Source organism: Microcaecilia unicolor, chromosome 1 (genome assembly GCF_901765095.1).
Source record: "Microcaecilia unicolor chromosome 1, aMicUni1.1, whole genome shotgun sequence".
Taxonomy (NCBI): domain Eukaryota; kingdom Metazoa; phylum Chordata; class Amphibia; order Gymnophiona; family Siphonopidae; genus Microcaecilia; species Microcaecilia unicolor.
Window position 1 is genome coordinate 507563518 of NC_044031.1, and position 20928 is coordinate 507584445.

The 20928-nt window shown below is 45.0% G+C and overlaps 1 protein-coding gene across 3 annotated transcripts in view; it reads left to right on the forward strand.

Moving 5' to 3' along the window:
- MTFR1 (mitochondrial fission regulator 1) overlaps positions 1-20928 on the forward strand; it is a 101057-nt gene that overhangs the window by 32558 nt on the left and 47571 nt on the right. For all 3 annotated transcript variants that reach the window (XM_030215098.1, XM_030215089.1, XM_030215105.1), the window contains one exon: positions 15189-15310. In XM_030215098.1, the coding sequence (XP_030070958.1) occupies positions 15189-15310 (122 nt within the window). The remainder of the gene's footprint in view (positions 1-15188; positions 15311-20928) is intronic.

Sequence of the window (20928 nt, forward strand, 5' to 3'; positions counted from 1 at the left end):
AGACAAAATCTTTTTTCCCTAGGCATAGTCTACTGAATTCATCATCTTCAAAAAAGCCAAGAATTTTTTTTTCTGTTTCTTCTGGTAAAACTTTACCTTTCTTCTTGTCTGGTTTTGCCAGAATTCCACAAACTGATTTCAGATTTCTTGCTTTTTTAACCATTCTAGTTGAAACCATGAATTCTGAGGCAGTTCTTTGAATAGACCAGCTGTTTGGTGCTAAAGTTAGTATTTGCAGTTTTTCTGCATGATTTGCTGAAACTTGGACTTTGTTTTTCAACTCGTTTAGCAGGTCATCATAATCAGAACATTTGTCACATTTCTGACTGGTAGAATGTCTAAGCCACCAGCAACTGCAAGATGATGACTCTCAAAGTATTTTGCACTCGCCTGATTTTGCGCTTGGTGTAGCCTCGTACATCACGCTTGCTGACTTTTTTGAACTTTAATGGAGAAAAACCAAGAGATGTCAAACTTGTGTTCAACTTGCCAGAAATGTCACTGTGTTCATCATCTGCTGCTGTTGATGATGATAAAGAATCAGCAGCTCTGTTACTGACGTCTTTTCGACAAGATGGACATAGTTTCTGACCCGGCACAAATATTTTGCTTGTTAAGGCCTTTAGCTGGGCTGCTAGTGTGTCACCCAGCACTCTTAAGCCCCTTTTTGCATTATGACCACCTTTGGAAAATGGGTTACAGCAGGTTCTTTGCAAAAATTCAAACTTTTTCAACAGTAAGGATTCATGATGAAGGCAAATAGTTGATCCAGCATAGAAAAGTTGACCAGAATGCTCTTGTAACAACTTCTGTTGATCAGGCAGAAGCTCTTCAATTAATTTCAAACCTTTATTTTTATTGTATGTCAGTAAATGACACTCTGATGTACTTGAACAGCCAACTGAGCAAAGTGGAAATTCATCTGATCTTTCTGGATCCATTGATGACCATTAGCATCAGGTCAACAAACGCGTTTATTCTTGCAATCAGGTTTTCAATGGGTAAAATTTTACTTCAGTCTAAAGTGATTAATATCTTCATTTGTGGCATTTAATTCAATATAAATGAGCCTGTCGGTGCAGGTGCGAGTTTCTTCAACAAGAAGTATGTATACAATGGTTTCCACCCTATTTTTTAGTTTACTTGAACACAGTTTTATAACATAATATTTAAAGAAAACTTCTTTAGCCAGTTAGACTTGGCCAATTATGATTGGTGAACCCTGTTGCAAGGCAGAATTGTTTGTTTCATTGCCCAATTGTATGCTTCTGGTACCTCCTGGCTCCTGAGTGTCTGTTGCTAGGCTTACTTTGATGCCTACAGTTCACTAAGAGGTCAAACTGTAGCAAGGGTGAAGAAACACCAGCAACAGACACTCAGACGCCTTGCAACAGGGTCCACCAATCATAATTGACCAAGTCGGTCATCCTAACTGACTGCAGTTTTCTTTAAACCTGTCATGAAACCTCGCCTCATCCTTCCACATCCTAAAAAACATTCCTGTTTTTTAGTTTTCTTGAATACAGTTTTATAACATAATGTGTTCTTTATTTTAAAAAATTGGTGCTTTTTGAAAGAAGAATCACTTTTACTACACTTGTATCAAGGGTGTAGTGAAGAAATCACAGGCTGCTGCCCGCAAACATTTGAGGGCATTTTTGCAATCCTTATATGATGAGACTCCAAAATGAAAACTACATATTCTGATAGAAGGAAATCTGCTCTTTCTAATGGTGCTAAAAGAAAGAATATTGAAGCTGTCCCACTGGAGATCAAGGGCATCAAAGATAGCCCAAAATGGGCAAAAATGCTTTTTATACCAACTTTGAACACTTATAATTTTTCAACCACTTGAAGGAAAGTGCTGCAAATTGGAATGCCTCATTACAGCCCTGCATTTAGTAAACCTACCAAAAATCAACCTGAAAGGCCAACTAGTTTAGAAACTACAGCAGCCTCAACATCGCTGTAAATTGATTTTTGCCGTTTTTTTGGCAACGTTTGAGCCTAAACCATTCAAAAAGTAAGAGGACTAGGAACATGGGGTTTTGCCAGTTCATTAAGCCCTAAAAGTAGTGCAGGTTCTCCAAATATCCCCCTTGTACTACTAAAACTTCCAGTTTTACAGCTTCTGGAAGTTGGCCCAAAATGTCATTTTTGCTCAGGCGACATTTTGCAACCCTTTACTTGAGGTCCCCTAGAACCTCCAATTTTTAGTCTTTTGAACTAAAGTTTTGCACAGCTTAGTTTTTTATCATAAAGAAACTATGTACCAAATTTCATCAAAATCTGAGATGGTGAGGTGGGGACCCCTGGTCCACTTGACACGGAATGACTCACCTGCATTTACTAGCGCAAAATGCTCAGGCTGGGAGTGCGGGAACCAATGAGCTCCCCGAAGAACAACGCAGTGAATATGTAGTCAAAGGCATATAGATTAGGTCATTTCCTATTCCTTCCGATGCTCAGCAAAGAACACAGTAAACAAGGGCACCCTTATTGCTGGAATCCCTACACCAGCTCAGAGCTGGTGTTAGGGTGTTGTGCCAAAGGAGATTTGGGGGGGGGGGGGGGGGGGGGGGGGGGGAGAAAGCACCACATCTCCTTCCGTTCAGGAGGCTTTTGGGATCAAAGGGGAAAATAGTCACACTACCTCATTTCCACAAGATTTATGAACATTTTTAGAACTTGATGGCCTGGCCGAACTGAAGCCTACCAACTCCTGCCTCCCAGTCGTGGATGTAATATGCACAAAACCTCAGCATCCAAATAAAAGTAAATTGTGGTACCAGCTGCTCTCTCTGACTCCCAAACAGCAGATCCCCCTCCCCACCCCCACGATAGATAGATAAATGCAGCACATCAGCTGCACAGCCTCCCCCCCCCCCCCCCCCCCCATTGGACTGGGCATGAGGACTCTCGAGGGGTGGGTCTGTAGGAGTGTCCCTGGTGTGTCACCTTGTGTGCAACTGAGGCCTGTGTCCACAAGACCTGAACGTGAATTATCTCTGTGAACAAGAATATCATGGCTGCTTGGACATTTCCTGTTTCTCTACCAGCCCAAGGACACCGTTAGCATAGAGAACATCTGCACTTCCTCTCAGAGGTTGAAGCTGGTTACTGGATAGGTTTATAGCCCCCAAGTATGTGATAACATTTGTGGGCCCCCTAGCTAATGCGCCAGTATGCTCAGGGGAGTGCCTGGATCAATACTGGACTTTTTTCGTCTTAGAAGGCCTGGATTTCATCTACCAGAGAGCAGGAATGTGTCCTTATTGGGCCATAAGAGTCACTTGAAGACAGTGGCCCAATGTCTGCTCAGAACCTTTGGAAGACAAAGAGAGAAGAATTTGCTTGGCACTGGGCCAGAGTGGATGCTTTGCAGATAAATCTGGAAAGACACTGTATCATAGTGTCTATGTCCTGGGCCTTCCTGTATAACCTTGTTACAGGAAAGTAAACAAAGGAACACAGCTGCCTATCTGGGCTAAGGATAAATTGCCTAGGCTAGCTTAAAGGTAAACTGTCAACTTCATCCTGATAAGTATGCTGGGCATAGCTGGAGCTGGGTGCAGGACTCTGTGTCTACTGGAAGTCAGCTACAAAGCAAGTAAGCAAGTGTCTTATGGTTAGAAGCTGGGGTTCATTCCTGCAGTTTGTGGTTTCAGATAATTATCATTTCTATTGCCATAGGCTAGTTTAGATTCATGGGCATTGTTATTAGTCAGATATCTATTGACTTCTGTATTCTCTGGTATAATTCTGAGCACTGTGTGTGTATATCTATTTAGTGTTATCTGATGGTATTTATTGTGTTTTTGCTTGCTGTTTCACCGAGTGTATTATTTTTATATTTTTATATTATTACATAAGTAGCAGAAACAGGAGGGGCGCTCGCTTCAAGCCCGTGCAATACAACAATAGTCCAGGAACGAGTCTGTTCACACTACATATTCAGCAGAGAAAAAATAAGAAAAAACGGGGGGAAAGACCTCAGAAAAGGTGATACACAGCAAGACTGCTGGAATTATTTCAAAAAAGAGATTTCACCACAACTTCTTTAATCATTGGTATCAAAAACCCCCGATCTTCGCTGTGCGTGAAATTTATTTATTTATTGAAGTTTGCTCAAATGTGATTCAACAACAAAGTTGTAGAGTCTCAGAAAGAGAGAAAAAAACCACTTAGCTGGCTGCAGTGTCTTGGACAGGCATCCACACCTGACGGACCTGTTTCACCGAGGGGCTTCTTCAGGGGATAAGGACGCCAAGCTGGTAATCACTGCTCGGACAGGCATCCACACCCGACGGACCCGTTTCACCGAGGGGCTTCTTCAGGGGATAAGGACGCCAAGCTGGTAATCACTGCTCCAGTGGGTCTGTACAAAAACCTACAACACCAAGCAAGGATAATCGAATAAATAATCATCCTTACATGTGTAATCCACTCACCCTGCTTGATAGAACCAAAATTTGCTGAAAAACAACAAAAGGCCAGGCAACACATAACTCAAGTCTGCCTGGCTAAAGGCTTAGGGCTCTGCTGCTGCACTAAGTGCCTCGAAAAAACGGCGTCTCAAATACGCCAAGTGCCCACCAACACGACGCAAATAGATAGCCAATCAATGAAATGGACAGCTGATCAAAAAAAACAGACTGTCTTTATCACCAGCCAATCGCGAGGCTAAAGCTTTTAAAGGGACACTTGAGGCATGCAACAGCAGGCCAAATACTGAGCCATAATGGCCGAAAAGTGAACAACAAAAGTACGACACCCAAAAATACAAAAAAAATGAAAAATGCAGAAATAAAAAAAAAATACAATATAAAATCCCAAGCGGATGTCCAACTCAGACATGTAAGGCACCCTGCACACTCAAAAAAAAAATAGTCCAATCAATTTTGGAATTCAAAGCCGAGGGTTCCACAGACTGTAGATGAAATATCCAACGTTGTTCCAGTTGCAACAAACGCCTATCTTCCCCCACATGTTTGGCGAACCGCACGGTCGATCACTCTGACAACAAAATCATCCCAGGGTGTGCAAAAATGACTGGCAGTGAGACATTAAAGGCGTGCCCACTCTTAGGTGGACCATGCTGTGTCTTGTGTTCATTCATATGAATGTTCAAAGGTCCAGTTGTCTTCCTCACGTACACTTTCGAACATGGAGCATTGTAGTACGTACACCACATGCGGCGACTTACAATCTGTGTAACAAGTAGAACGATATTCTCTTTGGTCAATTGGGTTAATGAATGACTACCCTTGTAAAGTGATGGTGCAAGATTTGCAGTGACCACATTTATAATGTCCAACATTAGTGGATGCAGATGGCACATCATACGGAGGGGATAACTCTGATGGACTGATGATGTCCTTCATGTTCCTGCCTCTAATATATTTTCCACACTTGCATTGCTTCATTGGATTTTGCCAGTTGGAATAACAAATTTGTTTGGTTCCACAGAAAGTTGCTAGGCCACGTGATTATGAACATAAGAGTAGCCATACTGGGTCAGACCAATGGTCCATCTAGCCCAGTATACTGTTTTCCAAACAGTGGCCAAGCCAGGTCACAAGTACCTGGCAGAAACCCAGATAGTGGCAACATTCCATGCTATCAAACCCAGAGCAAGCAGTTGCTTCCCATGTCTGTCTCAGTAGCAGACTATGGACTTTTCCTCCAGGAATTTGTCCAAACCTTTTTTTAAACCCAGATACTCTAATCGCTGTTACCACTTCCTCTGGCAATGAGTTCCAGAGCTTAGCTATTCGTTGAGTGAAAAAAATATTTTCTCCTATTTGTTTTAAAAGTATTTCCATGTAACTTCCTCGAGTTTCCCCTAGTCTTTGTACTTTTGGAGTGAGTAAAAAAAATCAATTCTACTTGTTCTACATCACTCAGGATTTTGTAGACCTCAATCATATCTCCCCTCATCGGTCTCTTTTCAAAGCTGAAGTGCCCTAACCTCTTTAGCCTTTCCTCATCCCTTTTATCATTTTAGTCACTCTCATTGAAAATTTTCTAATTCAGTTATATGTTTTTGGAGATACAGTGACCAGAACTAAACACAATACTCAAGGTGCAGACGCACCAGGGAGCATTTATAGTATTTTCGGTCTTATTCACCATCCCTTTCCTAATAATTCCTAGCATCTTGTTTGATTTTTTTTTTTTTTTTTTTTGGCTGCCACCACACACTGCACAGAAAATTTCAGCGTATTATCCCAGATCTTTTTCTTGAGCGCTGAAAAATGTTACATACTTGAAATTCAATTATTTCACGCAAGTAACCAACACTAAACCACACACATCTATGGAAACAATTCAACTGTATTTAAAGACTCCTCAAGAAGCAGTCTTTCACAATTTAAACATGATTAGACACAATTCTGCTATATTGACAACTCTCTCAACACACATCAGATCCTGCAAAATCTTCTAAGACCCCTTCTATTATAACAAATTAAAACTATGGAAAAGTTGTTCTTACCTGATAATTTTCTTTCCTTTAATCATACCGGACCAGTCCAGACCAATGGGCTGCGTCCATCCACCAGCGGAAGGAGACGGAGAACACAGCTCCAAGCAAAGCAAACCACCCCCCAAGGGCATTGTGCAGCCTGGAATGCTCAGCATTTCAAATATCCAAGCAATGGTGCTCAGAAGTCTAGAAGAAAACACAGTTAATACCAAACAGGCAAACTTTTGGAGCCAATATGCAGAACCTCACTGTTCCTGCTTGGCCAAAGGCAACTGCAACCTCCCCTCACAGTAAAGTAAGCAGAAGGAATAGTCCATACTGAGCTTGACCAAGCACATAGAGATCTACCCCTAAATCCGGGGAAAGAACTCCATGATCCCAAGTAACAGGAGTCATACAGAACTGGCAAAACAAGTGGCAGGAGATTGAATAGAGAAGATGAAGTAGGCAGTGCTGTAGGACATCCCACCGTATTGAAGAGTTGTGGAACAGTCAGGGATACCTAAAGGAAACAACACTCTGACAGACTTTAGCCAGGGAGGACATCTGGACTGGTCTGGTATGATTAAAGGAAAGAAAATTATCAGGTAAGAACATAATTTTTCCTTCCTTGTCATCTATACCAGACCAGTCCAGACTAATGGAATGTAGCAAAGCAGTTTCCCAAAGATGGGGGGTGGGGGGGAAGAAAAGATGAATGCTGAAGGTTGAAAAATCAACAAAGCTATACACACAGCATAAAACTGATCAGCAGAAAAGGATTCAAATATCTGAACCACCAGGTTACCAAAACGGAACAGAGTTAAACACTAGAAAAGGAACTGAAGCCTTAGGACGTAAAACAAATGTCCTGAGCAAAGAAAAATTGCGTACTCCTGGCCCGAGAGTAGTGAAAGAAGCAGCAAAAGATACTCATGCCAAAGGACACCCCCCCCCCCCCCCTTGGAAGGAAGATAACAGTTGTATCCGAGCAACAAGGAGAAGAACTGTCTCTCCTAGACCAGGATCCATTTTTTCCGAACCCTGGAAGGACAAAGACTAACTCCCAAACCTGCCGGTCTGCCTCGAGTCCAAGGCAGATTGTTTGCTAAACTAGACAATTTATCTAATTTACCCATGATTTCCTTGAGAGAGTTTTTTTTTGTCCGCTCATCGTTCTTTGGCTCAGGGAAGTAACCAAGGCATATCTTTCAAGCAGAGCTCTTTTCACGACCCCAAGAGAAACATTGCTACAGGTACCTCAGGGGGAACAGCAGCCACCCATCCAGCCCAGTGGGGGTACACTGGGCCCCTCGTGCATCCAGGTGGGATGCAGGCTTTATCTTCCTGGATGAGTGGGTCTGTATTACCTCAGATCAGTGGGTTGTGGAGGTGGTCAGGCAAGGGTACTCTCTGGAGTTCAGCTGGCCATTGCCCAATGCCTTTATAGCCTCTCTGTATCATTCGAACCTGAAGCAGCATGCTTTTGCCTCTGTCCTGCAGCATCTGTACACTTTCAGAATGTTGGAACCCGTGCCTCTGGCAGGTGGTACTCTATTTCATGGTCCCAAAGAAAAGCGGCTCCTTTCGGCCCATCTTGGACTTCAGAGGGATCGATGCTTGCTCAGGGTCCAACACTTTTGCATGGAGACTCTGTGCTTGGATATTGTGTTGGTGAGGACAGGGGAGTTTATTTCCCTGGTCTCACGGAGATTTATCTCTATTTCCATTGTTGTTCTCCACCGGAGATAATTGAGCTTTTGTGTGCTGGGGCAGTATTTTCAGTTTTGGGCCTTGCCATTTAGCCTGACTACAGCACCTTGCAAGTTCTCCAAAGTGATGGTGATTGTGACTGTGCATCTTCAGTGCCAGGGGGTTCAGGTTCACTCGTACCTGGATGATCAGCTGATTCAAGCGGATTCAGTGACGGAGGCCAGTCGGGCCACTGCTTAAGTCATATCTATCTTGGAGTCTCGCGGCTGGGTCATGAATTGGCCCAAGAGCCACCTCACTCCGTCTCAGGTTCTGGAGTACCTAGGAGTCTTTTCCTACACAAGCTGGAAAATGGTTTTCCTTCTTTAGGAGCGGACAAATAAGCTGAGGGTGCCAGTTAGGCGAGCTTCCAAGGTCTACGGTCTGGGACCGTTTGCATCACCTCCATGGTTGTCACTTTGGAGGTGATACCTTAGGCAAGGTCTCACATGGGCCCTCTACAGCTGTTGTACCAGTGGGCTCTGGTCTCTCAGGACTTACATTGCTCTCTCCTGCTTCCAAACAAAGAAAACCAGTTGGAGGAGATCAGTGTAATTCCAACCAGGGGAAACAATTTATTAATAATAAGAAGAATATATAAGATACAGAGGCTGATAAGTCCAACATATAAGTACTATCAGTAAACTGTTTCCCCTGGTTGGAATGACATTGGTCTCCCCCAGTTTTTTCCTTGTTCTTGTGCTGTGCTTTGGGGAAGTCATCTTTTTTTCATTGGTTCGCTCCTGCCCAGGGCGAGGCTTAGTCTGGCCTGGTGGGATGGTCTGGTGAACCTTTCAAGAGGGGTCCCTCTGGATCCCCCTCGGTGTGTTCTTGTTACCACAGATACGAGTCTCCTTGGTTGGAGAGCTCACTGTCTTGGATGTGTGTCATTGGGCACCTGGCCAAGCCAGGAGGTATTCTAGTCCATCAACCGCTTGGAGACCCATCTGGCCCTGCAGAAGTTTCTGCCACTCCTGGAAGGGAAAGCGATCAGGGTGATGTTGGACAACGGTACAGTGGTGGCACCAGGAGTCAGATGGTGGCTTTGGAGGTGTTGAGTCCTGGTGGACAGGGACGCATCTGCAGTATCTCTCGGTGGTCCATATTGTAGGTAAAGATAATGTGTAAGTGGACACTTTGTTGCTGTCTCTCCTGGATCCGGGACAATGGGCGCTTGGGCTTCAGGCCTTTCAGCTCATTTTGGACTGTTAGGGGCCTCCTCAATTCGACTTGATGGTGTCCAGAGCTAATGCGAAGGCGGAATTCTTTTTTAGTCGACAAATAATTTATTTAATGGTCAAGGTGAAGGAAGTGTTAGTTTGAAGTCACATTTTCATACTTAAGTCTTTGAAAAATTTTAAAATTGCAAAAATCAGCCAAGTTTTTTTTAGTCCTTGCACCAGTGAGGAGGTGGGTGCTGTAAATCTCGCAACCTTTGAAGCTGGGTAGCGAGTTGCACCCCTGAGGTGTGTTGGATTAATTATCTACATTTGTGGAAGATAGGACATAATTCTTTTGATCTTTGTATTCCTTGGTATATGCAGGGTAGCAAGTGCCTTTCTGGTGTTTTGCTCGCTTGCTTTATCATTGCAGCTGCAGTGTTTTGAGATGGGGCTGGATGACAAAAATGGACTTTCTACTGCTTGGGCAGATGCATACTGGATTGCTCCAGGGAGCAGCACAGCTTATACAGTGATGCAACTGGTAGAATTTGTTTTTTTTCTACCTCCATCTGCTGGTAGGAGGGAATAACCTCATTCAGAACAGTGTCGCAGACTAAAGAAAAGAAAATTATCAGGTAAGGCATAAATTCTCCTTGTGTCTTAGAAGAAAATGCTGCAAAACCTTTTCATTTGTGATTCTGTTTTGAGTTTACTTATGTTTTGCTTCAGATTTGGTGGTTGGTAGAAGGTTAGAGTGGGGGAAGAGGAATGGTGAATATTTCTTTTTAGTGTTTCCTCCTTCAAAAATAGGGGTTGAAGAGATTCTATACTTTTCATTAGGTTTTTCTAGTTCTGGATTATATGTTAGAAAAACCAGGAAACTTCTACCAGTTGTACTTTCTTTTACTATAATAGGTTTCCCTTAGGTTTTTTGAATGTGAATGAAGTTATTTGGCGATGATTTTGGAGTGATAGCCTTTTTGTTTTAAATGATTCTGTTAGAGTTTTAAAGTATTCTGTCTTGTGTGTCGGAGAAAATGCAGTGGTATCTTTTAGCTTGGCTGTATATAATAGATCTTATGTGTGAAGGATGGTAAATAGAGCTACAGCATGGAGCTGGTTCCATTTGTTAGTTGGCTTCCTGTATGCCGATATTTGTAAGTGAGCATTGCAAATTGAGACTAGTATCTAAAAAGTAAGTGGTCCATTTTGAATTTGGTTGTGGAATGAGATGTCTTGAAAGAATTATAGAAATGTGTTTTTTTTTAAGGTTCTTTTCTCCAGTCCAAATCATGAAGATTATTTTATTTATTTATTTGTTCATTCATTCATTGGTATTTATTAACTGCCTTTATGAAGTGATTCACCCAAGTTGGTGTACAGTAGGTACAGTTTGATATAATTTGAGGAGCTTAGGAAGAAATTAGGTCTTCCCAGTAAGAATTTCTTTTCGTACCTGCAAATTAAATACTTTGTCACAGCAGGGTTGGTTGAAAGAGGATCCTAAGGATATAAAGTTCTTTGAAAACTTATGGATGGTTATGGAGAAGATTAAGAGCTAGATTTCTGTCCTCCATTGCTTCCTTAGGAGAAAAGAGTTTCAAAAACACACTCATACAGCACTGGGAGCAGGATTTAGGGGAGGAATTAAGTGTGGGTGAATGCGGTTTTGGAAGTCAAGGCTTCTTTATATGTTCTACTGAAAGAAAATGCCTATGAGATACTCACCAGATAGTATTATAGCCCTTGAAGCTAATATTTCCACATTCATCTACTGATGTGTGGCTTGGATAGAGGAACATTTTATCATATCCAGTGGACTTGTGAGCATTTTTGGGCTACAGTTGCAGAATGTGTGTCTGGTTCTCTGGGATGTTTTTCTGAGGGACCCATATAGGTGTCTACTGGGGTTGGGTAACAAAAAGGGGGCCAACTGGCAGAGGAGACCAAAAAGGATGTGCCGTGATAGCAGCCCAGTGGAAACAAGCTATGGGGCCCACGGTTCTGGATTGGCTTTTGAAATTAAACGTTGGAGTAATAGAGAAGCTCACTGATAAATGATTGGGTTGATATGATTCTACAAATGAGGAACGGTCTCGCTTCTGGCAGTTGGTTAAAAAAGTGCGGGGTTAGTTTGGAGGTATGCTGAAGAGTCCACAGTGTAGCTGGGGAGAGTGTATGAAAGTTGTGGTTTGGGGAAAAAGGGGGTTAATTTCTTTTTTGGGGGGGGGGGGGGCTGAAGGAGTTTGGCAAGGGGGAAGTGTGTTGTACTGATAATTATCTGTTTGATTACATTGTATGGCTTGCAATTTTTGCTCTTAATAAAAATGTATTGTTTAAAAAAAAAAAAAGGAACAATCTGGAGTTGGCAGTGGAGGAGAAGGGTACAGATAAGAGACTTAGCTGAAGCTGATGAACTGCGTTCCCAGGGCGGGGTGTAGGGAGAGATAAGAGAGAAGAGATTCTGAAGAGATGCAGAATGAGTGTAAGTCAGTAAGAGGAGGTTGAACTGTATGTGGAAACAGAGAGCCAATGAAATAACTTCAAGAAAGGGATTATGTGAGTGTAGCTACACTGGTGTAAGAGAAGTTGTATAGCAGAATTTTGAACAGACAGAAAGGGAGAAAGATGGTTTAGTGGGAGACCTGTGAGAAGCAATTTGCAGTAGTAAGCGTGAAGTGATAAGAGTGTGTTTTAGTAGTTGTGTTCAGAAAGGAAGGAAGGAATTTTGGTGATGGTATAGAGAAAGATACGACAGGTTTTAGCAGTCTGTTTGATATGTGCAGAGAAAGAGAGAGGAGTCCAAGATAACCCCCAAGATTACATGCTGATGAGAAGGGAGGATGTTGTCCATCGAAATAGAGAATGGGGGAATAGGAGAGATGGGTTTAAGGGGAAAGAGACATTCAGCCTTGGCCTTGTTCTTTTTCAGATGGCAGTGAGACATCCAGGCAGCAATGTCAAAAAAGCAGGCTGAGACTTGGGCCTGGATTCCTACTGAAATTTCTGGTGTGGAGAGGTAGATCTGGCAGCCATCAGCATAAAGATGATACTGAAAACTATGGGAGGAGATCAGCGCTCCAAGAGAACAAGTACTCTGTGTCTGGAAAAAAGTGAGCCCCTTAAGCATTTTGCAATAACAACCACAAACCTGCACTGAATTAAAATTTTGCATGCTCAAAGTGACATCTATTTCAAACAATGTTATGTGGTTTCGTAGAAATTCACCTTAATGTTACTGAGATGTCAAATTTTAAATAACACTACCCTAAAGTTAGTTTCTAACACAGGGGCCCTTTTACTAAGCTGTGTAAGCGTCTACGTGTGCCCAACACGTGCCAAAATGGAGTTACTGTGTGGCTCTTGTGGTAATTTCATTTTTGACATGTGTGACGCATACCAAGTGGCATTTGGTGCATGTAGGTCATTACTGCCCAGTTACCGCGTGAGACTTTACCACTAAGTCAGTTGGCTGGCGGTAAGGTCGCAGACCCAAAATGGACGCATGGCAATTTTGATTTTGCCGCACGTCCATTTTCGGCAAAAATTTTAAAGACCTTTTTTTTTTTTTTTTTTTACTGGCACGCAGAAAAATGGATTGGCGCGTGCCCAAAACCAATGCCTATACTACCGCAAGCCATTTTTCAGTGGAGGAGTGGCCTAGTGGTTAGGGTGGTGGACTTTGGTCCTGGGGAACTGAGGAACTGAGTTTGATTCCCACTTCAGGCACAGGCAGCTCCTTGTGACTCTGGGCAAGTCACTTAACCCTCCATTGCCCCATGTAAGCCGCATTGAGCCTGCCATGAGTGGGAAAGCGTGGGGTACAAATGTAACAAAAAAAAAAAAAAAGGACCCCTTAATGTCAACCTAAACAGTCTCTGAGGGACCTGTTTACTAAGATACGCTAGCATTTTTAGCATCCACTAACGCTAGAGACACCCATATATTCCTATGGATGTCTCTAGTGTTAGCGGATGCTAAAAATGCTAGCGCATCTTAGTAAACAGGGCCCTGAATGTTTAAATCTGATCTTTTAGCATTGTATCCATTTTCAACTGAGTATTTTAATTAAAACTTGATCTTTGTCTTAAGGCGTAATGACATCACAGATGGCGTCAGCAAGTAAGTGATTAAGTCATATTGGAAACTGAGATTTGTGACAGTTTGTAAAACTTAAAAATCTCTTAAATGGAATGAGGGATTCCTGTCTAATTTTGCATCAGTGATGCAAATCAATGTCACTTTGTGCACTTAAAAATTTAATTAATTTGGTGCAGGTTCGAGGTTGTTATTGCAAAATGTTTAGGGGGGCTCACTTTTCTCCAGAGACAGTATATATAGAAAAAAAACAGATCCTAAGACAGTGCCCTGGGATACACTGACTGATAGTGGGATAGCAGTGGAGGAAGATCCACCAGCGCATACACTAAAAGTGCCATGAGAGCCAGAGAGGAAGAAAACCAAGACAGAACGAAGCCCCAAAATCCAAGTGAGGACAGCATATCAAGGAGTAGGTGGTGATCAGCAGATAAGTCAAGAAGGATTAGGATTGAGTAGAGGCCCTTGGATCGGGCCAGGATTAGCAAGGGCTGTTTCTAAATGTAGAGGGTGAAAACCAGATTGTAGTGGATCAAGAATAGCTTGAGATGAGAATCAAGACAACTGTGGTGAACATCAGGTAGCCTAGATAAGAAAGGGAGGAGGGAGATGGGATGATAGTTGGAAGGGCAGGTAGGGTCCCATAAGTTTGGCATACTGTGTTGCCATTCTGGTGCCCAAAACAGTAAATAGATGTCATTATGCTGAAGTAATTGTGGGTTAGGAGGAATTCAGTAGTCTCGCAACAGTTTCTGCTGTGTATTCTTGAGCTTGAGAAATTATCTTTCAGTTTAACATGCTGTTGTTCCATGTTAAAAACTCCTGAAGACAACTGCATGGCTTTCTCACCCATTATCAAGTATAGGGCCTTTGAACTGTAAAGTGTTAGTGTCATCACTTCTGTCTGTCTCTTCACCCCGTTTCACTGAGCTTTATTAATGCACATGCAGACAGCCTAAAATGTAGATGAGTTTTTACAGTTTAAACCCGGTATAACTGTATTTTTTCATTGACCTGATGGAATGGATAACTCTCAAAAGCTTGTCATGGATACAGTGTTGGTCCAATGAAAAGGTATTGCCTGTAGCTTGGTGGTTGATCCCTATTTCCACATATTCAAGTAGACAAACACAACAATCGCAATTCTCTTCTCCAGAATGTAGATAGTCTCAGATAATAATCCTTGTACACAAACCAGGCAGTTTCATCAAGAGTACTCACAACCTGATAAAAACTAAAACCACTGATCTTGTTTATCAATTTTGAGAACACACATCAGTAAGCTTGGGAGATTGGATGGTGGCAGTACACCACTTTTTTACACTCAAGTCATTAAATATATATTTTTTTGAATGATAAAAGTACTAAATTTCTCTGATAGCATCTAGTGGCTGTAGATCACAAAAACCTGAGATTTTCGCTTTGAGTCAGATGCGTAAGTTGCAGGGACTTTTTATGTTTGGAAAAAAATGTAATATAAACTAATTTTCTCTTTGCTTCTTTTTTCTTGTGTGCCTTCTGTGGCTCTTTACTTGTCTGTTTCTGAACTTCTTCTTGCAGTTAAAAATTCTATTATGAGTTAAAAGTTATGAGAAATAATGACAGCTTTTATCAGTTTGTAATACTGATACCAATGTTCTTGTGTATTTTATGATCCATCAGACTGACTCTGGCATTCATGCTCATAATTAACACATTGTTGTTTCCAGCTTATTCCTTATCCTGGAGACATAAGTGTTGCTAGTCACCAGAGAGACAACGGAACAGTAGCTTCTCTTGCAGATGTGGGATGGGTATCCAGAGAAGAAGTGGAAATCTGTACAAGATTCCGGTATGTTCTCAGTATGTATGAAACGACTTTCAGATAATTATTTTGGAGATTTTAAGGTATCCTGGAAAAAGTTGCTGGTGGAGTAAATCAAGGTTTGCTCTTTGATTCTCCAGATTAACATTTTTATAGTCCCTGTCCTTTTTTTGTGTGTCAATTTTTTATTAGCAAATTTTTTTTAAATGACACAGCCAAAACATTATAAGCATGTCACATATGTAACCATAATAGCTCCTAAAGACAAGATATATAAAAACAGGAACCCCCGGCATCAAAGAAAACATCACTGTGGTTCTTCAGTGCTCCCCATTTTCCAAAACACTTCCATGTCGCCTCCCCTCCCCATCATTAATTATGATGTTCAGGATCATAACATCCATGATACCTGTCAGTTTTTCCAAATCCCCCGTTTCTTTCAGGCATGAAATCCAGTCTTGCAGCATTGGTCCATTGGCCTGCTTCCACTTTGCAGCAGTCTCACATTTGGCCACCACCAGACACATTCACTTCCTTTCTCTCATTACTTATACCAAGGAGCCATGATTTAGAGTCCAAAGGAGACTTAGTCCCCAGACCCTTTTCCATTTGTTGAACAACTTAAGACCTATATGATTGTATTTTCCCGCATACCCACCAAATATGATAGACCCCTTTTCTTCTAAGCAGCTCCAACGTACATCAGTGGCTAAGTCAGAAAACACAGCATTAAGTTTGAGTGGTATATAATACCAACAGTTGACCACCTTATAGACGTTCTCTTTTATAAGCACACAAATTTAAGACTTTTTAACTTTGAGAAATACTCTTTTCCACTCACTGTGAGTGAGCTCAATTCCCAAGGAGACATATTTCATAAAGTCCCACCCACTAAGAAGCCTATATACTGTAAAATAAAGATAGAATCCTTGAGTTTTCCTAAGGCCATCCACAAATTCTCAAGATACTCTGTTTCATCTGGATCATCTTGCAGCCAACCCTGACCACTTATAAAATGTTTCACTTGCAGATAAAGAAATACATTGCCCAAAGGAGGATTATAAGTATTCTTTAATTCTTCATAAGTACATAGTTCTCCTAAGAATTGTCAAAATCTGATAAACCTGACCTCCTCCACCTGGCAAAAATACCCCTCCTCCCTTCCTGCCTTAAAAGTCAGTTCATGATGAATGGGTGCCATGGAAGACCGCTTGGACTTCCTACCCAGTTTAACTTTCACTCTATCCCATATCCCTAACGTATGTTTCATGAAAGGATTAGTGATTTTCCTTAAGTATTTATTCAAAATGCTCGAAAGCCATAACAAAGATGTTAAAGTGAAAAGGGAGAAATGTTTCTGCTCGTAACAATACCCCACTTTTAAATAGATTAAGTTCCCAATCCAATAATTGTTGAAGTTGAGCAGCCCAATAGTACAACAACAGATTGGGAACAGCCCTCCCTAGTTCCACCCCTTGGCACAGACCATCTTTTGCCCGTCTTGGAGATTTATCCCCCCATATAAATCGAGTGAAATCCCACTGAGTATTCAACAGTACCCCTATTGGGACTGCCAGAGGTAAAGTTTGGAACAAAACAAGAGACAAGGTAAAATGTATTCATCTTAAGTGCAATAGTTGTTCCCTCCCCCCCCCACCCCACCCACCCAAGAGAGTCTGTTCCCTTTCCATTTAGTTAAGTCAGAACAAATGTGTTGAAATATAGTATCATAATTTTGAGAGTATAGCTGCTGTAGATCTCTGGTGATTTGAACCCCAAAATATCTATTCTCCGAGGACAAGCAGGCTGCTTGTTCTCACTGATGGGTGACGTCCACGGCAGCCCCTCCAATCGGAAACTTCACTAGCAAAGTCCTTTGCTAGCCCTCGCGCGCCCGCGCGCACCGCGCATTGCGCGGCCGTCTTCCCGCCCGAAACCGGCTCGAGCCGGCCAGTCTTCTTTTGTCCGCACTCGGTACGGTCGTGTTTTCGCCGTGTCGAGCCCCGGAAAGTCGACCTCGCGCGTCCAATTTGTTTGAACGTGTTTTTTTCCTTCGGGAAAGGTCCTAGTCGGGAAGTGCTCCGGAAACCCCCCGCCGGGTTTCGTGTAAATCCTCCCCGTACTTCCAGCTTTTTTGCCCCGGTAAGTTTTCTTTCGTCGTCGGGGTAGGCCTCTTTTCGGCCTCGGTCGAGATTTTTTCTCCCTCTAAATTTGGTGCTTCAAATTTCGCCATTTCGGCTTTTGATTTCGCCGGCGTGATTTTTCCGCCCATGACATCGAAGCCTTCCAGCGGCTTCAAGAAGTGCACCCAGTGCGCCCGGGTTATCTCGCTCACTGATCGACACTCGTCGTGTCTTCAGTGTCTGGGGGCCGAGCACCGCCCTCAGAACTGCAGTCTGTGTTCCCTGCTTCAAAGGCGGACTCAGGTAGCGAGACTAGCCCAGTGGAACGTGTTGTTCTCGGGCTCTTCGTCGGCATCGGCACCGGGATCTTCGAGTGCATCGACGTCGTCAGCGTCCAGACCATCTTCCTCGGCCGCCCCTGCATCGAGTGCATCGAGGCATCGGGCCTCTGCATCGGCGCCGAGACATCGGATAGCTGCATCGACGTCGGTGGTACCAGGACCTCGTCTGCTGATGTCGTCGGACGGTGGTGCATCGGGTGGAGTGCAGGTGAGGGCTGTCCATTCCCCTGCTGGTGGCGGTGAGCCCTCGGGTGGGTCTCCGCCTACCCTGAGGGCTCCTGCGGTACAGCCCCCCCGAGATCGACCTTCTTCAGTCTCGGCCCCGAGGAAGCGACGAGTGGATTCGACGTCCTCCTCGTCGGTGCCGGGGAGCTCCGGTGACATGCTTCGGAAGAAATCGAAGAAGCATCGACACCGGTCTCCTCCCCGTGTCGGCACCGAGAGCTCTGGGTCGCCGAGGGATTCGGCACCCAGCAGGCATCGGCACCGAGAGGAACCGCTCACCCTCTGTTCAGGAGGTGTCGATGCGCTCCGCTCTGGACAGCCCGGAACAGCCTCCACGCCCGGAACAGGTACTGACGTCGACGCCTGCATCGACCTCTCAGCCTTTCTCTGCAGCCGCTCTAAACGAGAGCCTCCGGGCCGTTCTCCCAGAGATTCTGGGAGAGCTGTTGCGCCCTACCCCTCCGGTACCGGCGGTGCTTGCGCCACCGGTACCGTCGAGCGTGGCGCCGGCTGGCCCATCGCCCAGGTTGAGGTCCCCGACGTCGGTACCGCGTGCGGTACCGACCGCGGCCACCTCCCAGGAAGGCTCCCCGACTACGTCGGCGGAGGGAGCTTCGCCGATGCGGGCGAGGGAGTCTACCTCTCGACGCCCCCATCGTGGACGGGGTTCCACGGAGTCGAGCAGGGCGAGGTTGCAGACACAGGTCCGTGAACTTGTGTCTGACACCGAGGGTGAGGCCTCGTGGGAGGAAGAGGAAGATCCCAGATATTTCTCTGACGAGGAGTCTGGGGGTCTTCCGTCTGATCCCACTCCCTCTCCTGAGAGACAGCTTTCTCCTCCCGAGAGTCTGTCTTTTGCCTCCTTTGTCCGGGAGATGTCTACGGCCATCCCCTTCCCGGTGGTTGTGGAGGACGAGCCCAGGGCTGAAATGTTTGAGCTCCTGGACTATCCTTCTCCACCTAAGGAAGCGTCCACTGTTCCCTTGCACCATGTCCTGAAGAAGACATTGCTTGCGAACTGGACCAAACCATTAACTAATCCCCACATTCCCAAGAAGATCGAGTCCCAGTACCGGATCCATGGGGACCCAGAGCTGATGCGCACTCAGTTGCCTCATGACTCTGGAGTTGTGGATTTGGCCCTAAAGAAGGCTAAGAGTTCTAGGGAACATGCTTCGGCGCCCCCGGGCAAGGACGCTAGAACCTTAGACTCCTTTGGGAGGAAGGCCTACCATTCCTCTATGCTCGTGTCCAAGATCCAGTCTTACCAGCTCTACACGAGCATACACATGCGGAATAATGTGCGGCAGTTGGCGGGCTTGGTTGATGCTCTCCCCCCTGAGCAAGCCAAGCCTTTTCAGGAGGTGGTCAGGCAGCTGAAGGCGTGCAGAAATTTCCTGGCCAGAGGAGTTTATGACACTTTTGATGTTGCGTCCAGGGCCGCTGCTCAAGGTGTGGTGATGCGCAGGCTCTCATGGCTGCGTGCCGCCGACCTGGAGAATAGAATCCAGCAGCGGATTACGGACTTGCCTTGCCGTGCGGATAACATTTTTGGCGAAAAAGTCGAGCAGGTGGTAGAGTCTCTCCACCAGCGGGACACCGCATTCGACAAGTTCGCCCCGCCGGCAGCCTTCAGCTTCTACCTCTACAGGTAGACGATTTTTCGGGGGAAGGAAGACTGTTCCCTATACTTCTGGCAAGCGTAGGTACAATCCTCCTTCCCGACAGCCTGCGGCCCAGGCTAAGCCCCAGCGCGCTCGCTCTCGTCAGCAGCGTGCGAATCAGCAAGGCCCCGCGGCTCCCCAGCAAAAGCAAGGGGCGAGCTTTGACTGGCTCCAGCAGAGCATAGCCGACATCCAAGTGTCAGTGCCGGGCGACCTGCCTGTCGGAGGGAGGTTGAAAGCTTTTCACCAAAGGTGGCCTCTTATAACCTCCGATCAGTGGGTTCTCCAAATAGTCCGGCAAGGATACACCCTCAATTTGGCCTCTCAACCTCCAAATTGTCCACCGGGAGCTCAGTCCTACAGCTTCCAGCACAAGCAGGTACTTGCAGAGGAACTCTCCGCCCTTCTCAGCGCCAATGCGGTCGAGCCCGTGCCATCCGGGCAAGAAGGGCTGGGGTTCTATTCCAGGTACTTCCTTGTGGAAAAGAAAACAGGGGGGATGCGTCCATCCTAGACCTAAGGGCCCTGAACAAATATCTCGTAAAAGAAAAGTTCAGGATGCTTTCCCTGGGCACCCTTCTCCCCATGATTCAGCAAAACGATTGGCTATGCTCTCTGGACTTGAAGGATGCCTACACACACATCCCGATACTGCCAGCTCACAGACAGTATCTGCGATTTCAGCTGGGCGCACGCCACTTCCAGTACTGTGTGCTACCCTTTGGGCTCGCCTCTGCGCCCAGGGTGTTCACAAAGTGCCTAGCTGTGGTAGCAGCGGCGCTTCGCAGGCTGGGGGTGCACGTGTTCCCATATCTCGACGATTGGCTGGTGAAGAACACATCCGAGGCAGGAGCCCTGCAGTCCATGCAGATGACTATTCGCCTCCTGGAGCTACTGGGGTTTGTGATAAATTACCCAAAGTCCCATCTTCTCCCAGTGCAGAAACTCGAATTCATCGGAGCCCTGCTGGATTCTCGGACGGCTCGCGCCTATCTCCCAGAGGCGAGGGCCAACAACTTGTTGTCCCTCGTCTCGCGGGTGCGAGCGTCCCAGCAGATCACAGCTCGGCAGATGTTGAGATTGCTGGGCCACATGGCCTCCACAGTTCATGTGACTCCCATGGCCCGCCTTCACATGAGATCTGCTCAATGGACCCTAGCCTCCCAGTGGTATCAGGCCGCCGGGGGTCTAGAGGACGTGATCCACCTGTCCACGAGTTTTCTCGAATCCCTGTATTGGTGGACGATTTGCTCCAATTTGACTCTGGGACGTCCCTTCCAAATTCCTCAGCC